The sequence below is a fragment of the Salvelinus fontinalis genome, chromosome 1 (assembly GCF_029448725.1).
Source record: "Salvelinus fontinalis isolate EN_2023a chromosome 1, ASM2944872v1, whole genome shotgun sequence".
NCBI classification, from domain to species: domain Eukaryota; kingdom Metazoa; phylum Chordata; class Actinopteri; order Salmoniformes; family Salmonidae; genus Salvelinus; species Salvelinus fontinalis.
This window is the reverse complement of record NC_074665.1, coordinates 38,064,595-38,089,053: the sequence shown is the minus strand read 5'-3', so window position 1 is coordinate 38,089,053 and position 24,459 is coordinate 38,064,595. Positions and strand designations below refer to the sequence as shown.

Sequence of the window (24,459 nt, the reverse complement as noted above, 5' to 3'; positions counted from 1 at the left end):
CCTTCACAACCCTGGGCCAGACTACACTCAATCATAGGACCTACTGAAGAGATGAGTCTTCAATAAAGACTTAAAGGTTGAGACCGAGTCTGCTTCTCATGTGGATAGGCAGACCATTCCATAAAAATGTAGCTCTACAGGAGACAGCCCTATAGTTTGCTTAGAAATTCTAGGGACAATACGGAGGCCTATGCGGGACCAAATCAGAGATAGGTAGGAGCAAGCCCATGTAATGCTTTGTAGGCTAGCAGTATAACCTTGAAATCAGCCCTAGCCTTTACAGGAAGCCAGTGTAGAGAGGCTAGCACTGGAGTAATATGATAAAATGTTTGGGTTTCAGTCAAGATTCTAGCAGCCGTGTTTAGCACTAACTGAAGTTTATTTAGGCTTTATCTGGGTAGCAGTAAAGTAGAGCATTGCAGTAGTAGTAGTAGTAGTAATCTAGAAGTGAAAAAAAAGTATGCATGAACTTTTCTGGACAGAAAGTTTCATATTTTTGCAATGTTACGAAGATGTACAAAATCTGTTCTTGAAATAGAGAGTAATGCTGAGGACCTTCACATTGTTATTTGAGACGACTGTACAACCATCAAGATAAATTTTCAGATCCAACAGAATATCTCTTTGTTTCTGGGGACCTAGAACTAGGATCTCTGTTTTGTCCGATTTTAAAAGTAAAACATTTGCCGTCATCCACTTCCTTATGTCTGAAACACAGGCTTCCAGGGAGGGCCATTTTCTTTAACCCCCGGGGTTCAATTCTCGGGCCGACTCTTTTCTCTGTATATATCAATGATGTTGCTCTTGCTTTCAGGTGATTCTCTGATCTACCTCTACGCAGATGACACCATTTTGTATACATCTGCCCCTTCTTTGGAAACTGTGCTAACAAACCTCAAAAGGAGCTTCAATGCTATACAACCCTCCTTCCGACGCCTTCAACTGCTATTAAACGCTTGTAAAACTAAGTGCATGCTCTTCAACCGATTGCTGCCCGCACCCTCCCGCCTGACTAGCATCACTACTCTGGACAGTTCTGACTTAGAATATGTGGACAACTACAAACACCTAGGTGTCTGGTTAGAAGGTAAACTCTCCTTCCAGACTCACAATTAAGCATCTCCAATCCAAAATTAAATCTAGAATTGGCTTCCTATTTAGCAAAAAAGCTTCCTTCACTCAAACATTCGCTGCCAAACATACCCTTGTAGAACTGACTATCCTACCGATCCTTGACTTCGGCGATGTCATTTACAAAATAGCCTCCAACAGTCTACTCAGCAAATTGGATGTAGTGTATCACAGTGGCATCCAATTTGTTCCTAAAGCCCCATATACTACCCACCACTGCGACCTGTACGCTCTCGTTGGCTGGCCCTCACTACTTCATCGTCACCAAACCCACTAGCTCCAGGTCATCTATAAGTCTTTGCAAGGTAATGCCCCACCTAATCCCGGCTTACTGGTCACCAGAGCAATACCCACCCGTAGCACGCGCTCCAGCAGGTATATTTCACTGGTCATCCTCAAAGCCAACCCTTCTTCTTGCCGTCTTTCCTTCCAGTTCTCTGCTGCCAATGACTGGAACGAACTGCAAAAATCACTGAAGCTGGGGTCTTATATCTCCCTCTCTAACTTTAAGCTTCAGCTGTCAGAGCAGCTTACCGATCACTGTACTTGTACATACCCAATCTGTAAATACCACACCCAACTACCTCACCCCCATATTATTACTTACCCTCCTCCTCTTTTGCACCCCAGTATCTCTACTCACACATCATCATCTGCACATCCATCACTCCAGTGTTAACCTGTTGGGGATGGGGGCGCTGTTTAGACTATTTATGCTAATGTGGCTAATTTTTTAAACGGCTTCCCACAAAATCCTTGATCGTACAATATGCATATTATTATTATTATTGGATAGAAAACAGTCTATAGTTTCTATAGGAGTTGAAATTTTGTCTCTAAGTGGAACAGAGCCCATTCTACAGCAATTTCCCTGACATGGAGTCAGATTTGAGAAATGTTGGCCACTTTTCTGAAGTCAGTTAAAAGGGCACTGTCGTTGCTATGACTATACGGACACTTCTTACGTCTTCCCCTGGATGCCTTTACGTGATGACGATTCCAACGGGCTCGATTGCTCGTTCACAGGCCCTACAAATGAAAAAAACCTTTAGCTAGCAAGTCTTTTCTTGCTGCGTAACGCGCGTGGAAGACACCGACCCTCTCCTGTTCCAAGCGTTAGTTTAGCCTGTTATATTTCTCCGGTCATCTTTTCACTCGTTATAGGAGTTACAAACATCATAAAGTAGTTAATTTAAAGCGTTTTATAGCAATTTATATCCGTTTAGTGCGATTTTGGGACATTTATTTTTGCAACGATGTGAAAAGTTGGGCACGCTTTTCAGTTCATCCCGAACGTAGTTGACATTTCCACATGGCAAGAGGACAGCTTTCCACCAAAAGACGATTTCTCCCAAGAAAGGATCCTTTGCCCAAGATACTGATGGAAGAACAGCTCAAGGTAGGACATTTTTATTATGATAAATCGTGTTTCTGTCGAAACATTTTAGTGGCTTAGGACGCCATGTTTTTTGACGTAGCTTCGCTTGGCGCAAACTGTATTGAAAAGTAAGGATAAATTAAAAAATGTAATAACGCAATTGTATTAAGAATTAAATTGTCTATCAATCCCTGTCCACCCTATATTTTTTAGTCACGTTTATGAGTATTTATGTATAAGAGTAGATCACTGTCTAAGTGGCGCAAGGACAAATTCTGACCAGCTGAGTTACATTTCACATTGTCTAACCATGATTTTGGTGGCTAAATATAAACATTTTCGATCAAACTGTATATGCATGTTGTAATGTGATGTTACAGGAGTGTCATCGGAAGAATTCTGAGAAGGTTAGTGAAAAAATTAATATCTTTTGGCGATGTTGACTTTTATCGCTCACTTTGGCTAGAATCAATGCTGGGCTGCTAATTGCTATGTGCTAAGCTAATATAACGATTTATTGTGTTTTCGCTGTAAGACACTTAGAAAATCTGAAATATTGTCTGTATTCACAGGATCTGTGTCTTTCGATTCGTGTATGCTGTGTATTTTTACGAAATGTTTGATGATTAGTAGTTAGGTAAACACGTTGCTCATTGTAATTATTCTAGTCCATTTGTGATGGTGGGTGCAATTGTAAACTATGCCATCTACCTGAAATATGCACTTTTTTCTAACAAAACCTATCCCATACGATAAATATGTTATCAGACTGTCATCTAATGAGTTTTTTTGTTGGTTAGGGGCTATAAATATCTTAGTTTAGCCGAATTGGTGATGGCTACTGGTGTTGGTGGACAAATAAAAGATGGTGGATTATGCTAATGTGTTTTTAGGTAATAGATGTACATCTTTACATATTGTGTCTTCCCTGTAAAACATTTTAAAAATCGGAAATGTTGACTGGATTCACAAGATCTGTGTCTTTCATTAGCTGTATTGGACTTTAATGTGTGAAAGTTAAATATTTTAAAAATATATTTTTTTTGAATTTCGCGGCACTGGTTTTTCAGTGGGGGGGGGGGGGGGGTGTGCCGCTAGCGCCACGCTGATCCTAGACAGGTTAATGCTAAATTGTAATTATTTCGCCTCAATGTCCTATTTATTGCTTACCTCCCTACTCTTCTACTATTGCACACACTGTACATAGATTTTTTATATTGTGTTATTGACTGTACGTTTGTTTATGTTTAACTCTGTGTTGTTTGATTTTGTCGCATTGCTTTGCTTTATCTTGGCCAGGTCGCAGTTGTAAATGAGAACTTGTTCTCAACTGGCCAACATGGTTTAATAAAGGTGAAATAAAAAATGCATACAAAATTAATGCAGCTATTCACGGATGTTGTGTATCTGCGTCGGCCACATAGGTTACAGAAGAATCGGAATGCATTCATTCAATGCATTCAATACAGGCAAGTTCACATTATTGTCACATATTTTAGAATTTAATCATTTCTATATTCTATTTTAGGCAATATTATACTATTGTTCAACAACGTAGGTCCTTAAATGAAAATTAAGTACTTAGAAAAAGTCCCTGAAACTCCTTGAATATGACTTGTCAATGTCTGTATGAACCCTGCTTTCAGTAAGTATAATCCGATGTTGTTGTATAGGTGGAGTTATTGGACAATTTGCATACACATGTACACACACACACACACACACATATGTGAAACTGCATACAAATATTTTTGATTTGTTTCAAACCATTTTGAAATGTTTAGCCCAATATCACACATTTGCCCCATTATTTATAGAAAGACCCGCTTGTATTTCTCAAATCAGCTGTGGATGTGAGTCAAGGAGATTGTCCAGTGGCAACCTTTTCTCAATAGGGGGTGCTGTTGGGACTTTGTAATAATTACGTTCCCAAATTAAACTGCCTCGTACTCAATTCTTGCTCGTACAATATGCATATTATTATTACTATTGGATAGAAAACACTCTAGTTTCTAAAACCGTTTGAATTATTTCTCTGAGTGAAACATTCTGCAGCACATTTCCTGTCAGGAAGTGAGATTTCTGAAATCGAGGTCCCTGTTCTAGGGTCAGTTTATAAGTCCCCATGCAAGCTATGGGGCTACATGCACTGCATACGCCTTCCTCTAGATGTCAGTAAGCGGTGAGAATTTGAATGGACTGGATTGCACAATCTGGGACACTAAAGGCTCATGGAACGGAAGTACCATTCTTTTCAACGGGGCGCTTGGCGCAAGAGGGACATCACAATGGCGTCCTGAAAAGCTTTCGTTTTAGCAGCTCTGTATCTCCGGCTCTGATTTAATTTGATTTTTGTCTTAACTTCATAAAGTAGTTAATTTAAACCGACTTATAGCAGTTTATATCAGTTTATTGCGATTTTCTGGGGTTTCTTTGTCACACGCTATCACGAGTTGGACACCTCTCAGGTGGAGGGCTAGCATTAGCTGCTACAGGAGAAGAGGACATCTTTCAACCAAAAGACGATTGTTCTGGAGAAAGGACACCTTGCCCAAGATTCTGATGGAAGCTCAGCAAATAGTAAGCAATCTTTATGTTGTTAATTCGTATTTATGTTGACAAATGTCAAATAATAATTTCGCCATGAATTTCGGTGCGGTCTCGCTTTAGCGCACGCTGTATGTTGAAGTAACGTTAATTTTAAAAATGTAACCCAGCAATTGCATTAAGAACTAATTTGTCTTTCATTTGCCGTCCAACCTGTATTTTTTAGTCAAGTTTTGGATTAGTTACTGAATAGAATAGGTGTCTCTCCAAAGATTTCTCCCGACATTTTCTGGGCAACTTGGCAACTTTTCTCATTGTATAACCACGATTTGTGCCACTAAATATGCACATTTTCGAACAAACTCTATATGCATTGTGTAATATGATGTTATCGGACTGTCATCTGAAGAATTCTGAGAAGGTTAGTGAAAAAATGTATATATTTTGGTGGTTTATACGTTATCGCTATTTTTGGCTTGAACCAATGCTGTTGTGATGTTTGCTATTGTGGTAAGCTAATATAACGCTATATTGTGTTTTCGCTGTAAAACACTTAGAAAATCTGAAATATTGGCTGGATTCACAAGATCTGTGTCTTTCATTTTCTGTACGCTGTGTATTTTTAAGAAATGTTTTATGATGAGTAATTAGGTAATACACGATGGTCTCTAGTTATTCTAGTTGCTTTGGTGAGAGTTGTGATGATGGCTGCAAGGGTAAACTATGATTTATACCTGAAATATGCACATTTTTCTAACAAAACATATGCTATACAATAAATATGTTATCAGACTGTCATCTGAGGAAGTTGTTTCTTGGTTAGTGGCTATTTATATCTTTATTTGGTCGAAATTGTGATAGCTACCTATGCAGGAAAAAAATGGTGGACAAAAAAAGTTGTGTCTTTTGCTATCGTGGTTAGCTAATAGATTTACATATTGTGTCTTCCCTGTAAAACATTTTAAAAATCAGAAATGATGGCTGGATTCACAAGATGTGTATCTTTCATCTGGTGTCTTGGACTTGTGATTTAATGATATTTAGATGCTACTATTTACTTGTGACGCTATGCTAGGCTATGCTAGTCAGCTTTTTTACTGGTGGGGGTGCTCCCGGACCCGGGATTGGGAGGAAGTAGAAGTTAAGAATAGCAAAATCCTTCTCACTGTCAGTGGTGAGATCTGCTAAGGTGGCTGGGGGTGACTTACATTGAAGGCTGGACCCATCTGCTGAGCTACACCTCAGGAGGGGGATGGCTGCAGATACCCTTTTGCAACTGGATGTTGAACTTGCTGGTAGAAAAGCTCTGGAATTTGCCTGGTAGAATAGCTCTGGAATTTGCTGCGAGTAAGATGTGTACTTTGACTGAAGAGCTGGGTATGGAATGTGTTGCGGGTAAGCTAGGTACTCTGGAGCAGGGTATGGAACTTGCTGCAGTTCCAAAGTACCCAAAAGTGCTATAAGTAGAAGTACTGAAATGGCAGTAAGAACTGAAATGGACAATGTGAACACTCTAAAGGCGTAAAAAATAATGTTCAAACATTTGATAAGAACCTATAGAACAATTCAAAGTACATACAGTAGCAACAACATAAATCAGAAAAATAACTCCTTCAATCAATGATGCATAGTGGAGTGTCATAGGATGATGGCTGCCATACAACAAATTATTTGGTGTGGTGCCCATCTTAATATGGTCAGCTGCTGTCCCCCTAACTTGTCAGGTGACTTAGCAGCTATCTTGGATAAGCACTTTGCCACTTTGATAGTGAACTTGGTATTTACATGAGAAAATCCACAGCACCCATCTACTATTTATTGCCCATCATTACATGCTGACCAAACTGCCGCTGTATGTGCGCATGTTGATTTTGTCTATTCCCACCAGACCCGTTCATGACATGCAGGTTAAAATACCAAAACCAACTGTGAACCAACTATATTAATTTGTGCACAGGTCAAAACACGTATGAAACATTCATTAACATTTAGCTAGCTTGCTGTTGCTAGATAATTTTTTCTTGGAGATAAACATTGGGTTGTTATTTTACTTGAAATGCATACGGTCCTTTCTTTTGCTGGATCTTTGTAGAATTTTGACCCATTTTGAGTTACACAAAATTGTGTTGTCTCTATTCCAACAATTAATACACAGACATAAGGGGAAACATTGTTTTTAGTTGGTCTTCTTTGATTAATTGTGTCTCATTCATTCATCTTCTGTGTATTTTATATGGCGTTTGGAAACCAACTTTAAGGAGCATCATCGCGACCAACTGGACTGGAGTGTTAACCTCATTCATCTTTCAATCATCCACGTGGGTTAGTATGCTCCTAAAATCAACGAGTAGATGGGAGAGGCAGAACTTGCAGCACGTACCCGGCTAGACAGATGCATGCAACATGGGCGGTTTGGTCAGCACGTTAGGCTTAGTTGAGAGACTGTGAGAAGGTATGTGAAGGGTATTGTGCATGCAGGAACAGTCTTGTGTAGTGTATGCTAAGCGGTAGGTTGGAGGTAGATCACGATATTGTGATATACCTTACTGATATTTATCCTGTCTAGGAAATGCCTTCCGCAAAAATAAAAAAATGTGTTGCATGCATATGTTTTCACCCCCTTTGCTATGAAGCCCCTAAATAAGATCTGGTGCAACCAATTACCTTCAGAAGTCACATAAATTGTGACATAAATTGTGAAATAAAGTCCACCTGTGTGCAATCTAAGTGTCACATGATCTGTCACATGATCTCAGTATATATACACCTGTTCTGAAATGCCCCAGAGTCTGCAAAACCACTAAGCAAGGGGCACCACCAAGCAAGCGGTACAATGAAGACCAAGGAGCTCTCCAAACAGGTCAGGGACAAAGTTGTGGAGAAGTACAGATCAATGTTGAGTTCTTAAAAATATCATAAACGTTGAACATCCCACGGAGCACCGTTAAATCCATTATTAAAAAATTGAAAGAATATGGCACCACAACAAACCTGCCAAGAGAGGGCTGCCCACCAAAACTCACAGACCAGGCAAGGAGGGCATTAATCAGAGAAAACAAAGAGACCAAAAATAACCCTGAAGGAGCTACAATGCTCCACAACGGAGATTGGAGTATTCGTCCATAGAATCACTTAAAGCCGTACACTCCACATAGCTGGGCTTTACGGAAGAGTGGCCAGGAAAGAAAGCTATTGCTTAAAGAAAAAAATAAGCAAACACGTTTGGTGTTCGCCAAAAGGCATGTGGGAAACCACCCAAACATATGGAAGAAGGTACTCTGGTCAGATGAGACTAAAATGTTGCTTTTGGCCATCAAGGAAAATGCTATGTCTGGCACAAACCCAACACGTCTCACCACCCCGAGAACAACATCCCCACAGTGAAGCATGGTGGTGGCAGCATCATGCTGTGGGCATGTTTTTCATCGGCAGGGACTGGGAAACTGGTTGGAATTGAATGAATGATGAATGGCACTAAATACAGGGAAATTATTGAGGGAACCTGTTTCAGTCTTCCAGAGATTTGAGACTGGGACGGAGGTTCACCTTCCAGCAGGACAAGCAACACCCGAGTGGTTTAAGGGGAAACATTTAAATGTCTTGGAATGTCCTTGTCAAAGCCCAGACCTCAATCCATTTGAGAATCTGTGGTATGATTTAAGATTGCTGTACACCAGCGGAACCCATCCAACTTGAAGGAGCTGGAGCAGTTTTGCCTCGAAGAATGGGCAAAAATCTCAGTGACTAGATGTGCCAAGCTTATTTTTATTTTTTTGTTTCAACTTTATTTAACCAGGTAGGCAAGTTGAGAACAAGTTCTCATTTACAATTGCGACCTGGCCAAGATAAAGCAAAGCAGTTCGACACGTACAACAACACAGAGTTACACATGGAGTAAAACAAACATACAGTCAATAATACAGTAGAAAAATAAGTCTATATACAATGTGAGCAAATGAGGTGAGATAAGGGAGGTAAACGCAAAAAAAAGGCCATGGTGGCGAAGTAAATAGAATAGACCAAGTAAAAAGACTGGAATGGTAGATTTGCATTGGAAGAATTTGCAAAGTAGAGATATAAATAATGGGATGCAAAGGAGCAAAATAAATAAATACAGTAGGGGGAAAGGTAGTTGTTTGGGCTAAATTATAGATTGGCTATGTACAGGTGCAGAAATCTGTGAGCTGCTCTGACAGCTGGTGCTTAAAGCAATTGAAGGAGACAAGTGTTTCCAGTTTCAGAGATTTTTGTTGTTCGTTCCAGTCATTGGCAACATAGAACTGGAAGGAGAGGCGGCCAAAGGAAGAATTGGTTTTGGGGGTGACCATAGAGATATACCTGCTGGAGCGCGTGCTACAGGTGGGTGCTGCTATGGTGACCAGCGAGGTGAGATAAGGGGGGACTTTACCTAGCAGGGTCTTGTAGATGACCTGGAGCCAGTGGGTTTGAGTATGAAGCAAGGGCCAGCCAACGAGAGCGTACAGGTTGCAGTGGTGAGTAGTATATGGGGCTTTAGGAACAAAATGGATGACACTGTGATAAACTACATCCAATTTGCTGAGTAGGTTATTGGAGGCTATTTTGTAAATGACATCGCCGAAGTCGAGGATCGGTAGGATGGTCAGTTTTACAAGGGTATGTTTGGCAGCATGAGTGAAGGATGCTTTGATGCAAAATGGAAGCCAATTCTAGATTTAACACAGTGTCCAACGAAGGGCCAGAAGTATACAGAATGGTGTCGTCTGCGTAGAGGTGGATCAGAGACTCAACAGCAGCAAGAGCAACGTCATTGATGTATACAGAGAAGAGAGTCGGTCCAAGAATTGAACCCTGTGGCACCCCCATAGAGACTGCAAGAGGCCCGGACAACAGACCCTCCGATTTGACACACTGAACTCTATCAGAGAAGTAATTTGTGAACCAGGCGAGGCAATCATTTGGGAAACCAAGGCTATTGAGTCTGCCGATGAGAATGTGGTGATTGACAGAGTCAAAAGCCTTGGCCAGATCAATGAATACGGCTGCACAGTATTGTTTCTTATCGATGGGGGTTAAGATATCGTTTACGACCTTGAGCATGGCTGAGGTGCACCCATGACCAGCTCTGAATCCAGATTGCATAGCGGAGAAGGTATGGTGGAATTCGAAATGGTTGGTAATCTGTTTGTTGACTTGGCTTTCGAGGACCTTAGTTAGGCAGGGTAGGATAGATATAGGTCTGTAGCAGTTTGGGTTGAGAGTGTCTCCCCCTTTGAAGAGGGGGATGATCGCAGCTGCTTTCCAATCTTTGGGAATCTCAGACGACACGAAAGAGAGGTTGAACAAGCTAGTAATAGGGGTTGCAAAAATTTTGGCAGATAATTTTAGAAAGAAAGGGTCCAGATTGTCTAGCCCGGCTGATTTGTAGCGGTCCAGATTTTGCAGCTCTTTCAGAACATCAGCTGACTGGATTTGGGAGAAGGAGAAATGGGGAAGGCTTGGGCGAGTTGCTGTGGGGAGTGCAGTGCTGTCGTCCGGGGTAGGGGCAGCCAGGTGGAAAGCATGGCCAGCCGTACAAAAATGCTTATTGAAATTCTCAATTACAGTGCTTTTATCGGTGGTACAGTTTCCTATCCTCAGTGCAGTGGGCTGCTGGAAGGAGGTGTTCTTATCCTCCATGGACTTTACAGTGTCCCAGAACTTTTTTGAGTTTGTGTTGCAGGAAGCAAATTTCTGCTTGAAAAAGCTAGCCTTGGCTTTTCTAACTGCCGGCTTTTCTAACTGCCTGTGTATATTGGTTTCTAGCTTCCCTGAAAAGTTGCATATCACGGGGTCTGTTCGATGCTAATGCTGAATGCCATAGGATGTTTTTGTGTTGGTTAAGGGCAGTCAGGTCTGGAGAGAACCAAGGGCGTTTTCTGTTCCTGGTTCTAAATTTCTTGAATGGGGCATGCTTATTTAAGATGGTGAGGAAGGCATTTAAAAAAAATAACCAGGCGTCCTCTACTGACGGGATGAGGTCAATATCCTTCCAGGATACCCCGGCCAGGTCGACTAGAAAGGCCTGCTCGCTGAAGTGTTTCAGGGAGCGTTTGACAGTGATGAGTGGAGGTCGTTTGACCGCTGACCCATTACGGATGCAGACAATGAGGCAGTAATCGCTGAGATCTTGGTTGAAAACAGCAGAGGTGTATTTAGAGGACAAGTTGGTTAGGATGATCTATGAGGGTGCACGTGTTTACGGCTTTGGGGTGGTACCTGGTAGGTTAATTGATAATTTGTGTGAGATTGCGAGCATCAAGCTTAGATTGTAGGATGGCTGGGGTGTGAAGCATGTTCCAGTTTAGGTCGCCTAGCAGCACGAGCTCTGAAGATAGATGGGAGGCAATCAGTTCACATATGGTGTCCAGAGCACAGCTGGGGGCAGAGGGTGGTCTATAGCAGGCGGCAACGGTGAGAAACTTGTTTTTAGAGAGGTGGATTTTTAAAAGTAGAAGTTCAAATTGTTTGGGTACAGACCTGGATAGTAGGACAGAACTCTGCAGGCTATCTCTGCAGTAGTTTGCAACACCGCCCCCTTTGGCTGTTCTATCTTGTCTGAAAATGTTGGAGTTAGGGATTGAGATTTCAGAATTTTTCGCGGTCTTCCTAAGCCAGGATTCAGACACAGCTAGAACATCCAGGTTGGCAGAATGTGCTAAAGCAGTGAATAAAACAAACTCTGGGAGGAGGCTTCTAATGTTAACATGCATGAAATCAAGGCTATTACGGTTACAGAAGTCATCAAAAGAGAGCGCCTGGAGAATAGGAGTGGAGCTAGGCACTGCAGGGCCTGGATTCACCTCTATATCACCAGAGGAATAGAGGAGGAGTAGGATAAGGGTACGGTTAAAAGCTATGAGAATTGGTCGTCTAGAACGTCCGGAACAGAGAGTAAAAGGATGTTTCTAGAGGCGATAAAATTGCTTCAAGGTATAATGTACAGACAAAGGTATGGTAGGATGTGAATACAGTGGAGGTAAACCTAGGTATTGAGTGATGATGAGAGAGATATTGTCTCTAAAAACATAATTGAAACCAGGTGATTTCATCGTATGTGTGGGTGGTGGAACTGAAAGGTTGGATAAGGTATAATGAGCAGGGCTAGAAGCTCTACAGTGAAATAAGCCAATAAAAACTAACCAGAATAGCAATGGACAAGGCATATTGACATTAAGGAGAGGCATGCTTAGTCGAGTGATCATAAGGGTCCAGTTAGTAGTGAGGTTGGTTGGGGTAACGGCGATTCAGACAGCTAGCCGGGCCATCGGTAGCAAGCTAGCATAGGATGGAGGTCTGTTTTTAGCCACCTCGTGCGTTTCTGTCGGTAGATTAGTGGGGTTCCGTGTGGTAGAGGGGATCAATCCAATTGGCAAAATAGATAGAGTTATAGTGACCCAAGAAAAATGGTCCGATAGACCTATTCAGATAGCAGCCGATAAGACAGCTAACAGTTAGCGGGCCGCAGAGAGAGATACCCAAAGAGACTTGCTGCTGTAATTGTTGCAAAAGGTGGCTCTACAAAGTATTGACTTTGGGGGTGTGAATAGTTATACACTCTCAAGTTTTCCGTTTTTTTGTTTTATTTCTTGTTTGTTTTACAATAAAAAAATATTTTGCCTCTACAACGTAGTTGGCATGTTGTGTAAATCAAATGATACAAGCCCCCCAAAAATCTATTTTAATTCCAGGCTGTAAGGCTTGCGAATAGTTTTGCAGGCCACTGTATGTAACACTAGAGCTGTACCTGTTGTGTTTATGTTTATTCACCACTGTCTTAATTTAGCTGGTCAGTTTATTAAGAGCTTGTGTTATTGTCTTAGCATAAAACATGCTGTATGCCTCACATGACAATTTCATCTGACCTGCTAATGTGGCTCCTTTCACCTAAAAGAGACCATGGCTCTTGTTAAAAATTGGCTTTGAACCATGAAAAAATACCAAACTAATAACGTAAATCCTAAAAGTAGCATATCGTTACGTCAGATGGTGGAATGTGATCACAAATAAATGTTTACCTGACAAAAAGATTGCTCATATTTTGGTAGGTTAAAAAACATTATGCTATTAGTAATGACTTTATGTCACCAGATAATATAGCTTACATGAAAAGGCCTGCAAAAATGCACATCTTCAGTAAATGTACTTTCAAATGCACAAATATGTATTTCAGACTTCAAATAAATTGTTGCACTGGCAAAACTGAGAAAAAGTGGAATAATGTACAAAGTATGGCGAAAAAACTCGCTGACACAAGCACACTAATTACCCTATAGTTTAGCCCATTTTAAGGAATATGAATTGTTCTACTGACTTACATTAGCTATTGTGAAAGACCAAATAAATTAACCTGTTGAGGCTAGGGGGTGCTGTTGTCACTATTTATGTAAATCGTGTAATTTTTGAAACGGCTTCCTACTAAATTCTTGATCGTACAATATGCATATTATTATTATTATTGGATAGAAAACAGTCTCTAGTTTCTATAGCCGTTGAAATTTTGTCTCTGAGTGGAACAGAACTCACTCTACAGCAATTTCCCTGACACGGAGTCAGATTTCACACATTTTGGCCCCTGATCTGGAGTCATTTAAAAGGCCACTGTTATTGCTATGAGTATACAGACACTGCTTACGTCTTCCCCTGGATGCCTTTACGTGATGACGATTTGAATGGTATCGATTGCTCAATCACAGCCACTATAAAACAAAAACACGTGTAGGTAGGAACTCTTTTCCAGGTGCGTCAGGCGCACGGAGGACACCGACCTGCACTTTTTCCAAGCACTAGTGAAGCCAGTTATATTTCTCCGGTCATGTTTCTACTCGTTATAGGAGTTAAAAACATCATAAGGTAGTTAATTTAAACTGTTTTATAGCAATTTATTTCCGTTTAGTGCGATTTTGGGACATTTATTTCTGAGACACTGTAAATCTCTGGGCACGGTTCCAGTTCATGCCGAACGCAATGGGCATGTCTACATGGCAAGAGGACAGCTTTCGACCAAAAGACGATTAGACCCAAGAAAGGATTCTTTGCCCAAGATTCTGATGGAAGAACAGCTCAAAGTAGGAACAATTTATTATGATAAATCGTGTTTCTGTCGCTTAGGACGCCATCTTGTTTGACGTAGCTTCGCTTGGCGCAAACTGTATTGAAATGTAAGGATAATTTAAAAAATGTAAATCAGCGATTGTATTAAGAATTAAATTGTCTATCAATCGCTGTCCACCCTATATTTTTTAGTCACGTTTATGAGTATTTATGTATACGACTAGATCACTGTCTAATATGGCGCACGACATTGTCTGACCAGCTGGGCAACTTTTGTCATTGTCTAACCATAATTTTGGTGGCTAAATATGCACATTTTCGAACAAACTGTATATGTATGTTGTAATGTGATGTTACAGGAGTGTCATCTGAAGAATTCTGAGAAGGTTAGTGAAAAAATTTATATATTTTGGCGATGTTTACGTTATCGCTCTCTTTGGCTAGAATCAATGCTCTGGTAACGTTTGCATATGTGGTATGCTAATATAACGATTTATTGTGTTTTCGCTGTAAGACACTTAGAAAATCTGAAATGTTGTCTGTATTCACAGGATCTGAGTCTTTCGATTAGTGTATGCTGTGTATTTTTACGAAATGTTTGATGATTAGTAATTGGGTAAACACGTTGCTCTATATATTTATTCTAGTCCATTTGTGACGGTGGGTGCAATTGTAAACTATGACATCTACCTGAAATATGCACATTTTTCTAACAAAACCTATCCTATACCATAAATATGTTATCAGACTGTCATCTGATGAATTTTTTTCTTGGTTAGTGGCTATCAATATCTTAGTTTAGCCGAATTGGTGATAGCTACTGGTGTTGGTGGACAAATAAAAGATGGTGTCTTATGCTAATGAGTTTAGCTAATAGATTTATATCTTTACATATTGTGTCTTCCCTGTAAAACATTTTAAAAATCGGACATGTTGGCTGGATTCACACGATCTGTGTCTTTCATTAGCTGTATTGGACTTTAATGTGTGAAAGTTAAATATAAAAAAAAATAAAAAAAAAATTGAATTTCGCGGCTCTGCCTTTTCAGTGGAATGTGGGGGGGGGGGGGGGGGGTGTCCTAGACAGTCCTAGACAGGTTAAACAGATGTGTTGTAAATGTTAGTCATAGTTGGAGGCAAAAATGCTGACAGGAGACTGCACTTGAGCCTATTTTAATTATTGTTTATTGAGGATTTTTAAGTTTGTTTTGAAGCTTATTTCCTGCAATTCTGCATAGTGTAACTTGACGCATGGCATATTTTGTTCAGACTTTTTCATGATAATATTGATAGGGAAAATAAAGGAGAATCATTTCAAAAATGTTTATCCGCTAAGAAATACTGTATGTTATAATATTATAATTTATTTGACCCATTAATGATCAATTTACATATTTTTCAGAAAATCATTGACATTCAGCAGCTGAGCTACTTCCCATGCAGTCTTTTTTTGACCCCTTGACTAAAGACTGTTGTAGCTCAGCCGCTGAATGTCATAAAGATGAACAATATCCTCATGTGCATCAAGTCACACAATAGACTACTTACCAAGCAGTCTTTTTTTGACTCCTTAACTATAGAATGTTGTAGCTTAGCCACTGAATGTCATAAAGACGAACAATATCCTCATGTGCATCAGAATTACGTCTTTATTTTGGAATTTGCACTTGTTTCTAGCCTAAAGCATCGCAGAGTTAATCGCAGAGTCGAAATAGATTGCTTTATATAATCAATATACATATTTGCCCCTTCAAAATCTTAAGATAACAAGAGGTATGCTTTTGCCCTTTTCTTTAACAAGAGGTAGGGCATACCCTGACATAGCCCCTCAATTCAAGCACTGATGATAATAATAAAAGGATGAGTCAACGTAAGGGTCCATACAATACATACCTAGACACGCCTCCTTGATTTCTGTCTTATCTGTCCTCTGAATGATCTTCACCACAAATATCACAGCCAACGGAGTGAGAAATGAAATCGCCTGGAAAGAAAACAAGAAGAAAACACAATCTAGACACATACAACACACATTGCTGTCAATTAAAGAAACTCTTAATCATTTCACAAAGGGGTCCCCTAAAGCATTTTCTTTCCACTGGGAGTGTGCAGTGTGACATCTTCAATGAAGAGTTTTAATCCAAATATTGCTAAATGAGCTGCCACCAACAAGGTTCTTTATTGTGCTCTGGAGTCTCCTGCACTAAAGGGATAGTTCTGTTTGGTGTTCAGTGGCTGTAATTCCATAGGAGACTTGGGCCATCACAGCTCCCAAGTAATTATTTCTGCCTCAAAAAGTGTTAATTACTTTCGGCCCCAAATCAATAATCCTTCAGGATCTGCAGTGGATACAAAAACAACGGTTGTATTTGATTCTTAAGATGTGTAGCACATTGATGTGCGCAGTGCATTTAATTTCCCTTGAGATAGAGATCCTTGGACTTTCGACTCTTATTCATCTTATCAGTTTAGCAATCTGTGTCAAAATGACTATCGCTCTCTGGCAATAATAACCTCACCAGGGAGATCATAGCAGGTCTATGAGAGGACAGACTGAGTAGGGCTCTTTAAGTTCTGGGATGATGGATAACTATGGAATAGGTACAGGATAGACACAGCCCTGTCTGGGTGCGGCACAAAAGTGATAGAGGGAGAAGCAGAGTGTGTATTGTTGCTTTGTCAACACAAATGTGTAATTTTGTCATGACAATTACATTTTTTTATTTGAGAGTGTTTTTTATTACAGTCTTTCTTGTTTTTTACAGAAGGCTCCCCTTTATGGTTTAAACTTTCTTCAGTGTGTATCAGGGAACAGCAATAAGCCGCTGCTTGCAATGCGAAAGTTTGAGGGTTCGTTGGAAAGTATTTCAGCATGCCATCGTGATTAAGGAGAGATTTTTAGGGAGAGATAGAGAACAATAAAAAGTAATTGACATTTCTTAAGAGGTTACCCTCAGTTACCAAGAGGAATTGGTAACTGAAATCAAAATTATTTTGTTAATTTCCCAAAAGAGTTCCTAGAAAGATAAGGCGTGTACTTGGATTTTGTGTGTGTCTGTGTGTCTATGTGTGCCTGAGTGCATGCATTTTAGGATGTGAGCCTGAGGCTCTGTACTTTTATAGTTGTAGATCCTGGCAAATGCCAAAGATATTAGCGCTCATGACATCACGGAGGAGAAAATAGTATTTTCCATCCTGCCTATTTTAATTTCCAGATACATTTTCCTCAGTTCAGGGACATGCTCAGATGGATGACCTTAAAGAGAGCTAGTGTCTGTCATCAGAGAGGAAAACACTTTCCCTGAGATACTGGGTGCGTCCCAAATGGCACACTATCCACTTAATATGGGCCACTATTTTTGACCAAGGCAGAGTGGTCAAAAATAATGTACTATATAAAGAAGAGGGTTTCATTTGCAATGCTCACACTGTATATTGACCACTCTGAAGGCAATCTTTCATTCACTGACGTTTTATTTCACCTTGTCATTGACAGAGCTCCTTGGGCATTACGTTTATGACACCTGTCGCCAATCTTTATGAGTGGCGCATTAAAAAAGTAACTCAATTTAATGGACTGCAGTTCCAGTTTTTCTCGATTGCTTGAAAGGTTCACTTCAAGTGATCACAGCCCACTAAACTGAAATAGTTTGCCAAACAACACTTTTGCTAAATACACTAAGGCCATAGAAATGTAATTAAATGTTTTATGCATGCCTGTCTTTACTTTTCCCCAAAAATGTATACAAATACAAATGTGTAACATTGGAAAGTTGTTCTGACAAATTGCAAGATTATAGAACAAATAATGTCCTCAAGCATTCAGAGATACACTTTAAAGGGATACACAACTTCTTCTCAGAATGTTGGTTGAACTATGCATCTATTACAGCCCATTTTCACCAGATGTAGCGTAGGCAAGAGAAGTTCTGCACTCATTCATTTTCAAAGAGGGCACGCAGAGAAATGTGCGGGGATTGTGGGAAGGTGAGCAGCGAGAACCCTGCTGGCGGAGTGGTAGAAAGGTTCAGCTCTGCTCAACTTAATGCAAATGTCACACGGCCACACCTGCCTTTATCCAATCAGGGTGAGGAGCAGATGTTTACATAGTACCGCCTACCATTTGTTTCGGGCAAGCAAAACCAAAAAAGATGGTAGAAAGTCAATCATCGCAGTATCTGGTTTTCCAATTCTATATGATGTCACTTTAATAAAATCCAGAGACAAAATCTGAATCTCAATGGCACAGAGGAGGATTGCAGAGATTATTGGTGTTGATGATAGATCAAGAGAAATTTGCACAACAATGTTTGCTTGTGCTGCTAGTTAGTTATGAAACTTCAAAACTGTGATCAAACCACCATTTGTGAATGTGTTGACGAAATTAAAGGACAGAATTCACCAGTAACACACATTATAACACTGTAAATTAAACACTAAGCATGAATTTACAATGATATAATATTCTAGCAATTGGATTATGGTACACTACTCAAAAAAATAAAGGGAACACTTAAGCAACACCATGTAACTCCAAGTCAATCACACTTCTGTGAAATCAAACTGTCCACTTAGGAAGCAATACTGATTGACAATACATTTCACATGCTGTTGTGCAAATGGAATAGACAAAAGGTGGAAATTATAGGCAATTAGCAAGACACCCACAATAAAGGAGTGGTTCTGCAGGTGGTGACCACAGACCACTTCTCAGTTCCTATGCTTCCTGGCTGATGTTTTGGTCACTTTTGAATGCTGGCGGTGCTTTCACTCTAGTGGTAGCATGAGACGGAGTCTACAACCCACACAAGTGGCTCAGGTAGTGCAGCTCATCCAGGATGGCACATCAATGCGAGCTGTGGCAAGAAGGTTTGTTGTGTCTGTCAGCGTAGTGTCCAGAGCATGGAGGTGCTACCAGGAGACAGGCCAGTACATCAGGAGACGTGGAGGAGGCCGTAGGAGGGCAACAACCCAGCAGCAGGACCTCCATTATCTGTCTCCTTAGTAAAAATCCAAATAACTTCACAGATCTTCATTGTAAAGGGTTTAAACACTGTTTCCCATGCTTGTTCAATGAACCATAATTAATGAACATGCACTGTGAAACGGTCGTTAAGACACTAACAGCTTACACACGGTAGGCAATTAAGGTCACAGTTATGAAAACTTAGGACACTAATGAGGCCTTTCTACTGACTCTGAAAAACACCAAACGAAAGATGCCCAGGTTCCCAGCTCATCTGCATGAACGTGCCTTAGGCTTGCTGCAAGGAGGCATGAGGACTGCAGATAAGGCCAGGGTAATACATTGCAATGTCTGCACTGTGAGACGCCTACAAAAGCGCTACAGGGTGACAGGACGGACAGCTGATCAGCCTCGCAGTGGCAGACCACGTGTAACAACACCTGCACAGGATCGGTACAGCAGAACATCACACCTGTGGGACAGGTACAGGATGGCAACAACAACTGCCAGAGTTACACCAGGAATGCACAATCCCTCCATCAGGCCTCAGACTGTCTGTAATAGGCTGAGAGAGGCTGGACTAAAGGCTTTTAGGCCTGTTGTAAGGCAGGTCCTCACCAGACATCACCGGTGTCGGTGTGACTATGCCAGATTAATTGCTATGACAAGCTATTCTATAAAATAATTTCTCCGTAATTAATATTACCTGATTGAACTAATCATGTAAATGTTAATTAACTAGAGAGGGACACCACGAAATAATATTTATAGAGCTGTTGTCTTTCGAATAAACTCTTAAAGATTTAGTAAGATTTTACATCCATAAGTCACATTAATCGTCATTTTATTCAGTCTCATCTGAAAGTTGTAAATCCTTGATTATCTGCAAGAATCCTGGCTAACAAGTTGAATCAGCAATACAAAATTGGGTTTAATTATTTATTTACTAAATACCTAACTAATCACACAGAATCACACATATACAATTAAATCATAACTTGATCACAAATTACGTCATACAGAAAAAAATCCCTAGCGGGCGGAATAGATATGACAGCTTGTTACACAAAGGGAAGGGGCTGAGTCCTAGTGTAAGAGCGGGAGACTGGAACATAGGCGAGCTGTGCTATCGTAAATACAGCATCTTATGCATTCTAAATTACCGCCCATTTGAAGAGGAAAATAAAATAAATATTTACTCTGAGCTGCGCTTTAGTAGGTTGGTGGTAGATGGAAGACCGTATCGCCAACCCGAGTCCTCTGTCCTTTGGAGAATGTCTCTGGTAGTCACTGGATACGTTGGAGTAACGTTGTGTGTAGTGGACGGGATACTCGGACTGTCCTTCCTAACCTGCGTTTAGCTGTTGCTAACTCAACGGCTAGGAGATATCACTTCTGTAGTGAATACGAGTTCAAAGTTCATACCATTCACAATCAAAGTCCATGCTGATGTTGGCTTAGTTCCGTAGTTATTATCTGAACCATTCTGACACTGGACCGTCATCCTAGTGTACCCGGAACAGGAAGTTATATTCTTGTTAATGGCTTTTATAGTGGAGGGAGAGGGGTGTGTCTGAAAAGTTTATAACCCATGACTCTTCACAGGGGTGGGCCACTGTGAGCAGAGGAACACTTATGAAAGTCCAGATCTCTCATTTGGAAGCTAAAATTACATTTCACCTCTTCACAAATAATGTCATATTCAAACATTTGAATTAAACAACAATTCCATGTGAATCCGATACCTCTGACGTTTAGACTTTCCACAGTAGAGTTTATGTCATTCTATCATTGATGAGAATGTGTCAGAGGGCAACCGAACTGACATAATATACCTTAAGTACCACCGCATATGTTCAGTTGGTCGGATTACCAGAATATAGTTAATTTCCTCCCACTTCTGATGTTCCCAGAACCTCTATGTTAACCAAGGGGTTTTCTTATGTCACATCAGTTATAGTAGGGAGAAGGAAAAGGGGGGAAAGAGGTATTTATGACTGTCATAAACCTACCCCCACTGCCAACGTCATGACACCAGCAACAACGTTGCCTATGGGCAAAACCCCACCGTTGCTGGACCAGACAGGACTGGCAAAAAAGTGCTCTTCACTGACGAGTCACGTTTTTGTCTCACCAGTGGTGATGGTCGGATTCGCGTTTATCGTTGAAGAAATGAGCGTTACACCATGGCCTGTACTCTGGAGCGGGATCGATTTGGAGGTGGAGGGTCCGTCATGGTCTGTTGCGGTGTCACAGCATCATCGGACTGAGCTTGTTGTCAGGCAATCTCAACGCTGTGCGTTACAGGGAAGACATCCTCCTCCCTCATGTGGTACCCTTCCTGCAGGCTCATCCTGACATGACCCTCCAGCATGACAATCCCACCAACCATACTGCTCATTCGGTGCGTGATTTTCTGCAAGACATGAATGTCAGTGTTCTGCCATGGCCAGCGAAGAGCCCGGATCTCAATCCCATTGAGCATGTCTGGGACCTGTTGGATTGGAAGGTGAGGGCTAGGGCGATTCCCCAGAAATGTCCAGGAACTTGCAGGTGCCTTGATGGAAGAGTGGGGTAACATCTGGCAAATCTGGTGCAGTCCATGAGGAGGAGATGCACTGCAGTACTTAATGCAGCTGGTGGCCACACCAGATACTGACTGTTACTTTTGATTTTGAACCCCCCCATTTGTGAAGGGACACATTGTTCCTTTTCTGTTAGTCACATATCTGTTTCAGTTGTTGAATCTTATGTTCATTCAAATATTTACACATGTTAAGTTTGCGGAAAAAAAACACAGTTGACAGTGGGAGGACGTTTATTTTTTTGCTGAGTTTAGCTTATGGCTCTTTCGTTATACTGTACGTGTGTCATGACATTGATGATAATAGCTTACTTCCTGTAAAATACATAGGTCTTCTCACGTCTGCTCCCCCTCCCCCTCTCTGGTACTCGAGATTGCCAGCCTGCTGAACATTACGCACATCTGTTAACATCATTACGTGCATCAGCACAATTGAAACATCAGGGAATTTTTTGTTTTTGTTGGTGACGTCTGTTCTGGGTGCTGCTGCCAAAGCAATCGGGGATTTCTCAGCTGGCTCATCAGGCTCCCATACCTCAGCTGGCTTGAGAGCCTTGGTTGGCTCGGCAGGCTCCCACGCCATGCCTAAGCCGGCAAGCTGGGATCCCACGCCTCGGTCGTCTCGTCCGTCTCCCATGATACTGTCACGTTTTCCTGTTCCCCCTCTCTGAAACTTGAGGTCGACAGGCTGCTTATCATTACGCACACCTGTCACCATCGTTACGCGCATCAGCGCTTCATCGGACTCACCTGTACTCCATCACGTTATTAATGACCTCCTTTATATCTGTATCCTATATCCTCAGTGTCTTTCCCGAGTCAGCCTTAATGTCGTTATGTGTCCTTTGTCCAGACACTGTTCGTGCTTTGTTTCCTGTCTGTTTATTCATTGAAAATTCTCACTTCTCTTCTCCCAGCATCTGTCTTTACTGGACTACATGTAAAATGCACATGAATGGGTACAGTGCCTTCAGAAAGTGTGACATGGTAAGGTTGAACCCAGGTGCAGAAAAGAGACCAGATGAGGAATCAGTGGTTAACTTCTCTGGGATATGTGGAACGGTAGCGTCCCACCTAACCAACAGCCAGTGAAATTGCAGGGCGCCAAATTCAAAACAACAGAAATCTCATAATCTCAAAATTCCTCAAACATACAAGTATTATACACCATTTTAAAGATACACTTCTTGTTAATCCAGCCAAAGTGTCTGATTTCAAAAAGAATTAACGGCGAAAGCACACCTTGCGATTATGTTAGGTCAGTACATAGCCACAGAAAAACACAGCCATTTTTCCAGACAAAGAGAGGAGTAACAAAAAGCAGAAATAGAGTTAAAATTAATCACTAACCTTTGATGATCTTCATCAGATGACACTCATTGGACTTCATGTTGCACAATACATGTATTTTTTGTTGAGTAAAGTTCATATTTATATCCAAAAATCTGAGTTTAGGCAGGACGCTACTGTCTCACTTGGCCAAAAGCCAGAGAAAATGAGTTTATGTCATCCTATCATTGATGAGAATGACTCAGATGACAACTGAACTGACATCATATTCATTAAGTACCAACGCATATGTTCAACTGGTCAGATTACCAAAATATGGTTCATTTCCCCCCAACTTCTTTGATGTTCCCAGACTATTCAAGAGTCCCTTTGTAGAGACAAGAGAGAGAGGGAAGGGAGAAAGGTATTTATGGGGGGGTCATAAACCTTACCCACAGGCCAAAGTCATGACAGCCACTTTAGTTGTCATACAAACCTTATCAAAACATGTAGGACTATGGGCTACATGAGGTGTGTGACTATGATTAGAAAAAGTTGCAAAAAAAAGTTATCTATGCTGGGAATCATTCACAAGTTATAATATATAATTCATAAGTGATAGGCTAATATTGTTAAATATATATATATATATACATATATATTTTACCTTTATTTAACGAGGCAAGTCAGTTAACTTCTTCTGGCTGCAAGCCTTAGGCCGGCCACAATATGACAACAGCCAGTTCAAGTGCAGGGCGCGAAATTCAAAATATATTTTTGAGAAATATTTAACTTTCACACATTAACAAGTCCAATACAGCAAATGAAAGGTACACATCTTGTGAATCCAGCCAACATGTCCGATTTTTAAAATGTTTTACAGCGAAAACAGCACGAATATTTATGTTAGCTCACCACCAAATACAAAAAAGGACAGACATTTTTCACAGCACAGGTAGCATGCACAAAGCCAACCTAACTAACCAAGAACCAACCAAACTAACAAACAAACAACTTCATCAGATGACAGTCTTATAACATGTTATTCAATAAATCTATGTTTTGTTCGAAAAATGTGCATATTTCAGGTATAAATCATAGTTTACATTGCAGCTACAATCAGAAATTGCACTGAAAGCAGACAGAATAATTACAGACACCAATGTCAAATACCTAAATACTCATCATAAAACATTTCTGAAAAATACATAGTGTACAGCAAATGAAAGACAGGCATCTTGTGATTCCAGACAATATTTCCGATTTCTTAAGTGTTTTACAGCGAAAACACAATATAGCGTTATATTAGCTTACCACAATACCCAGAAACACAAGCCATTTCCCATTAGCAAAAGTTAGCGATCGTAACAAACCAGCAAAAGATATATAATTTTTGACTAACCTTGATATGCTTCATCAGATGACAGTTCTATAACATCGGGTTATACATACACGATTGTTTTGTTCAAAAATGTGCATATTTAGAGCTAAAATCAGTGGTTATACATTGTG

The 24,459-nt window shown here is 40.6% G+C and overlaps 1 protein-coding gene across 2 annotated transcripts in view; it reads right to left on the bottom strand.

Annotated features, from left to right (window-relative positions):
* The window catches only part of LOC129853987 (phospholipid phosphatase 4-like), a 117,047-nt gene that overhangs the window by 55,128 nt on the left and 37,460 nt on the right, over nucleotides 1-24,459 (bottom strand). For both annotated transcript variants that reach the window (XM_055920577.1, XM_055920583.1), the window contains exon 3: nucleotides 16,022-16,112. In XM_055920577.1, coding sequence (XP_055776552.1) covers nucleotides 16,022-16,112 — 91 coding nt within the window. The remainder of the gene's footprint in view (nucleotides 1-16,021; nucleotides 16,113-24,459) is intronic.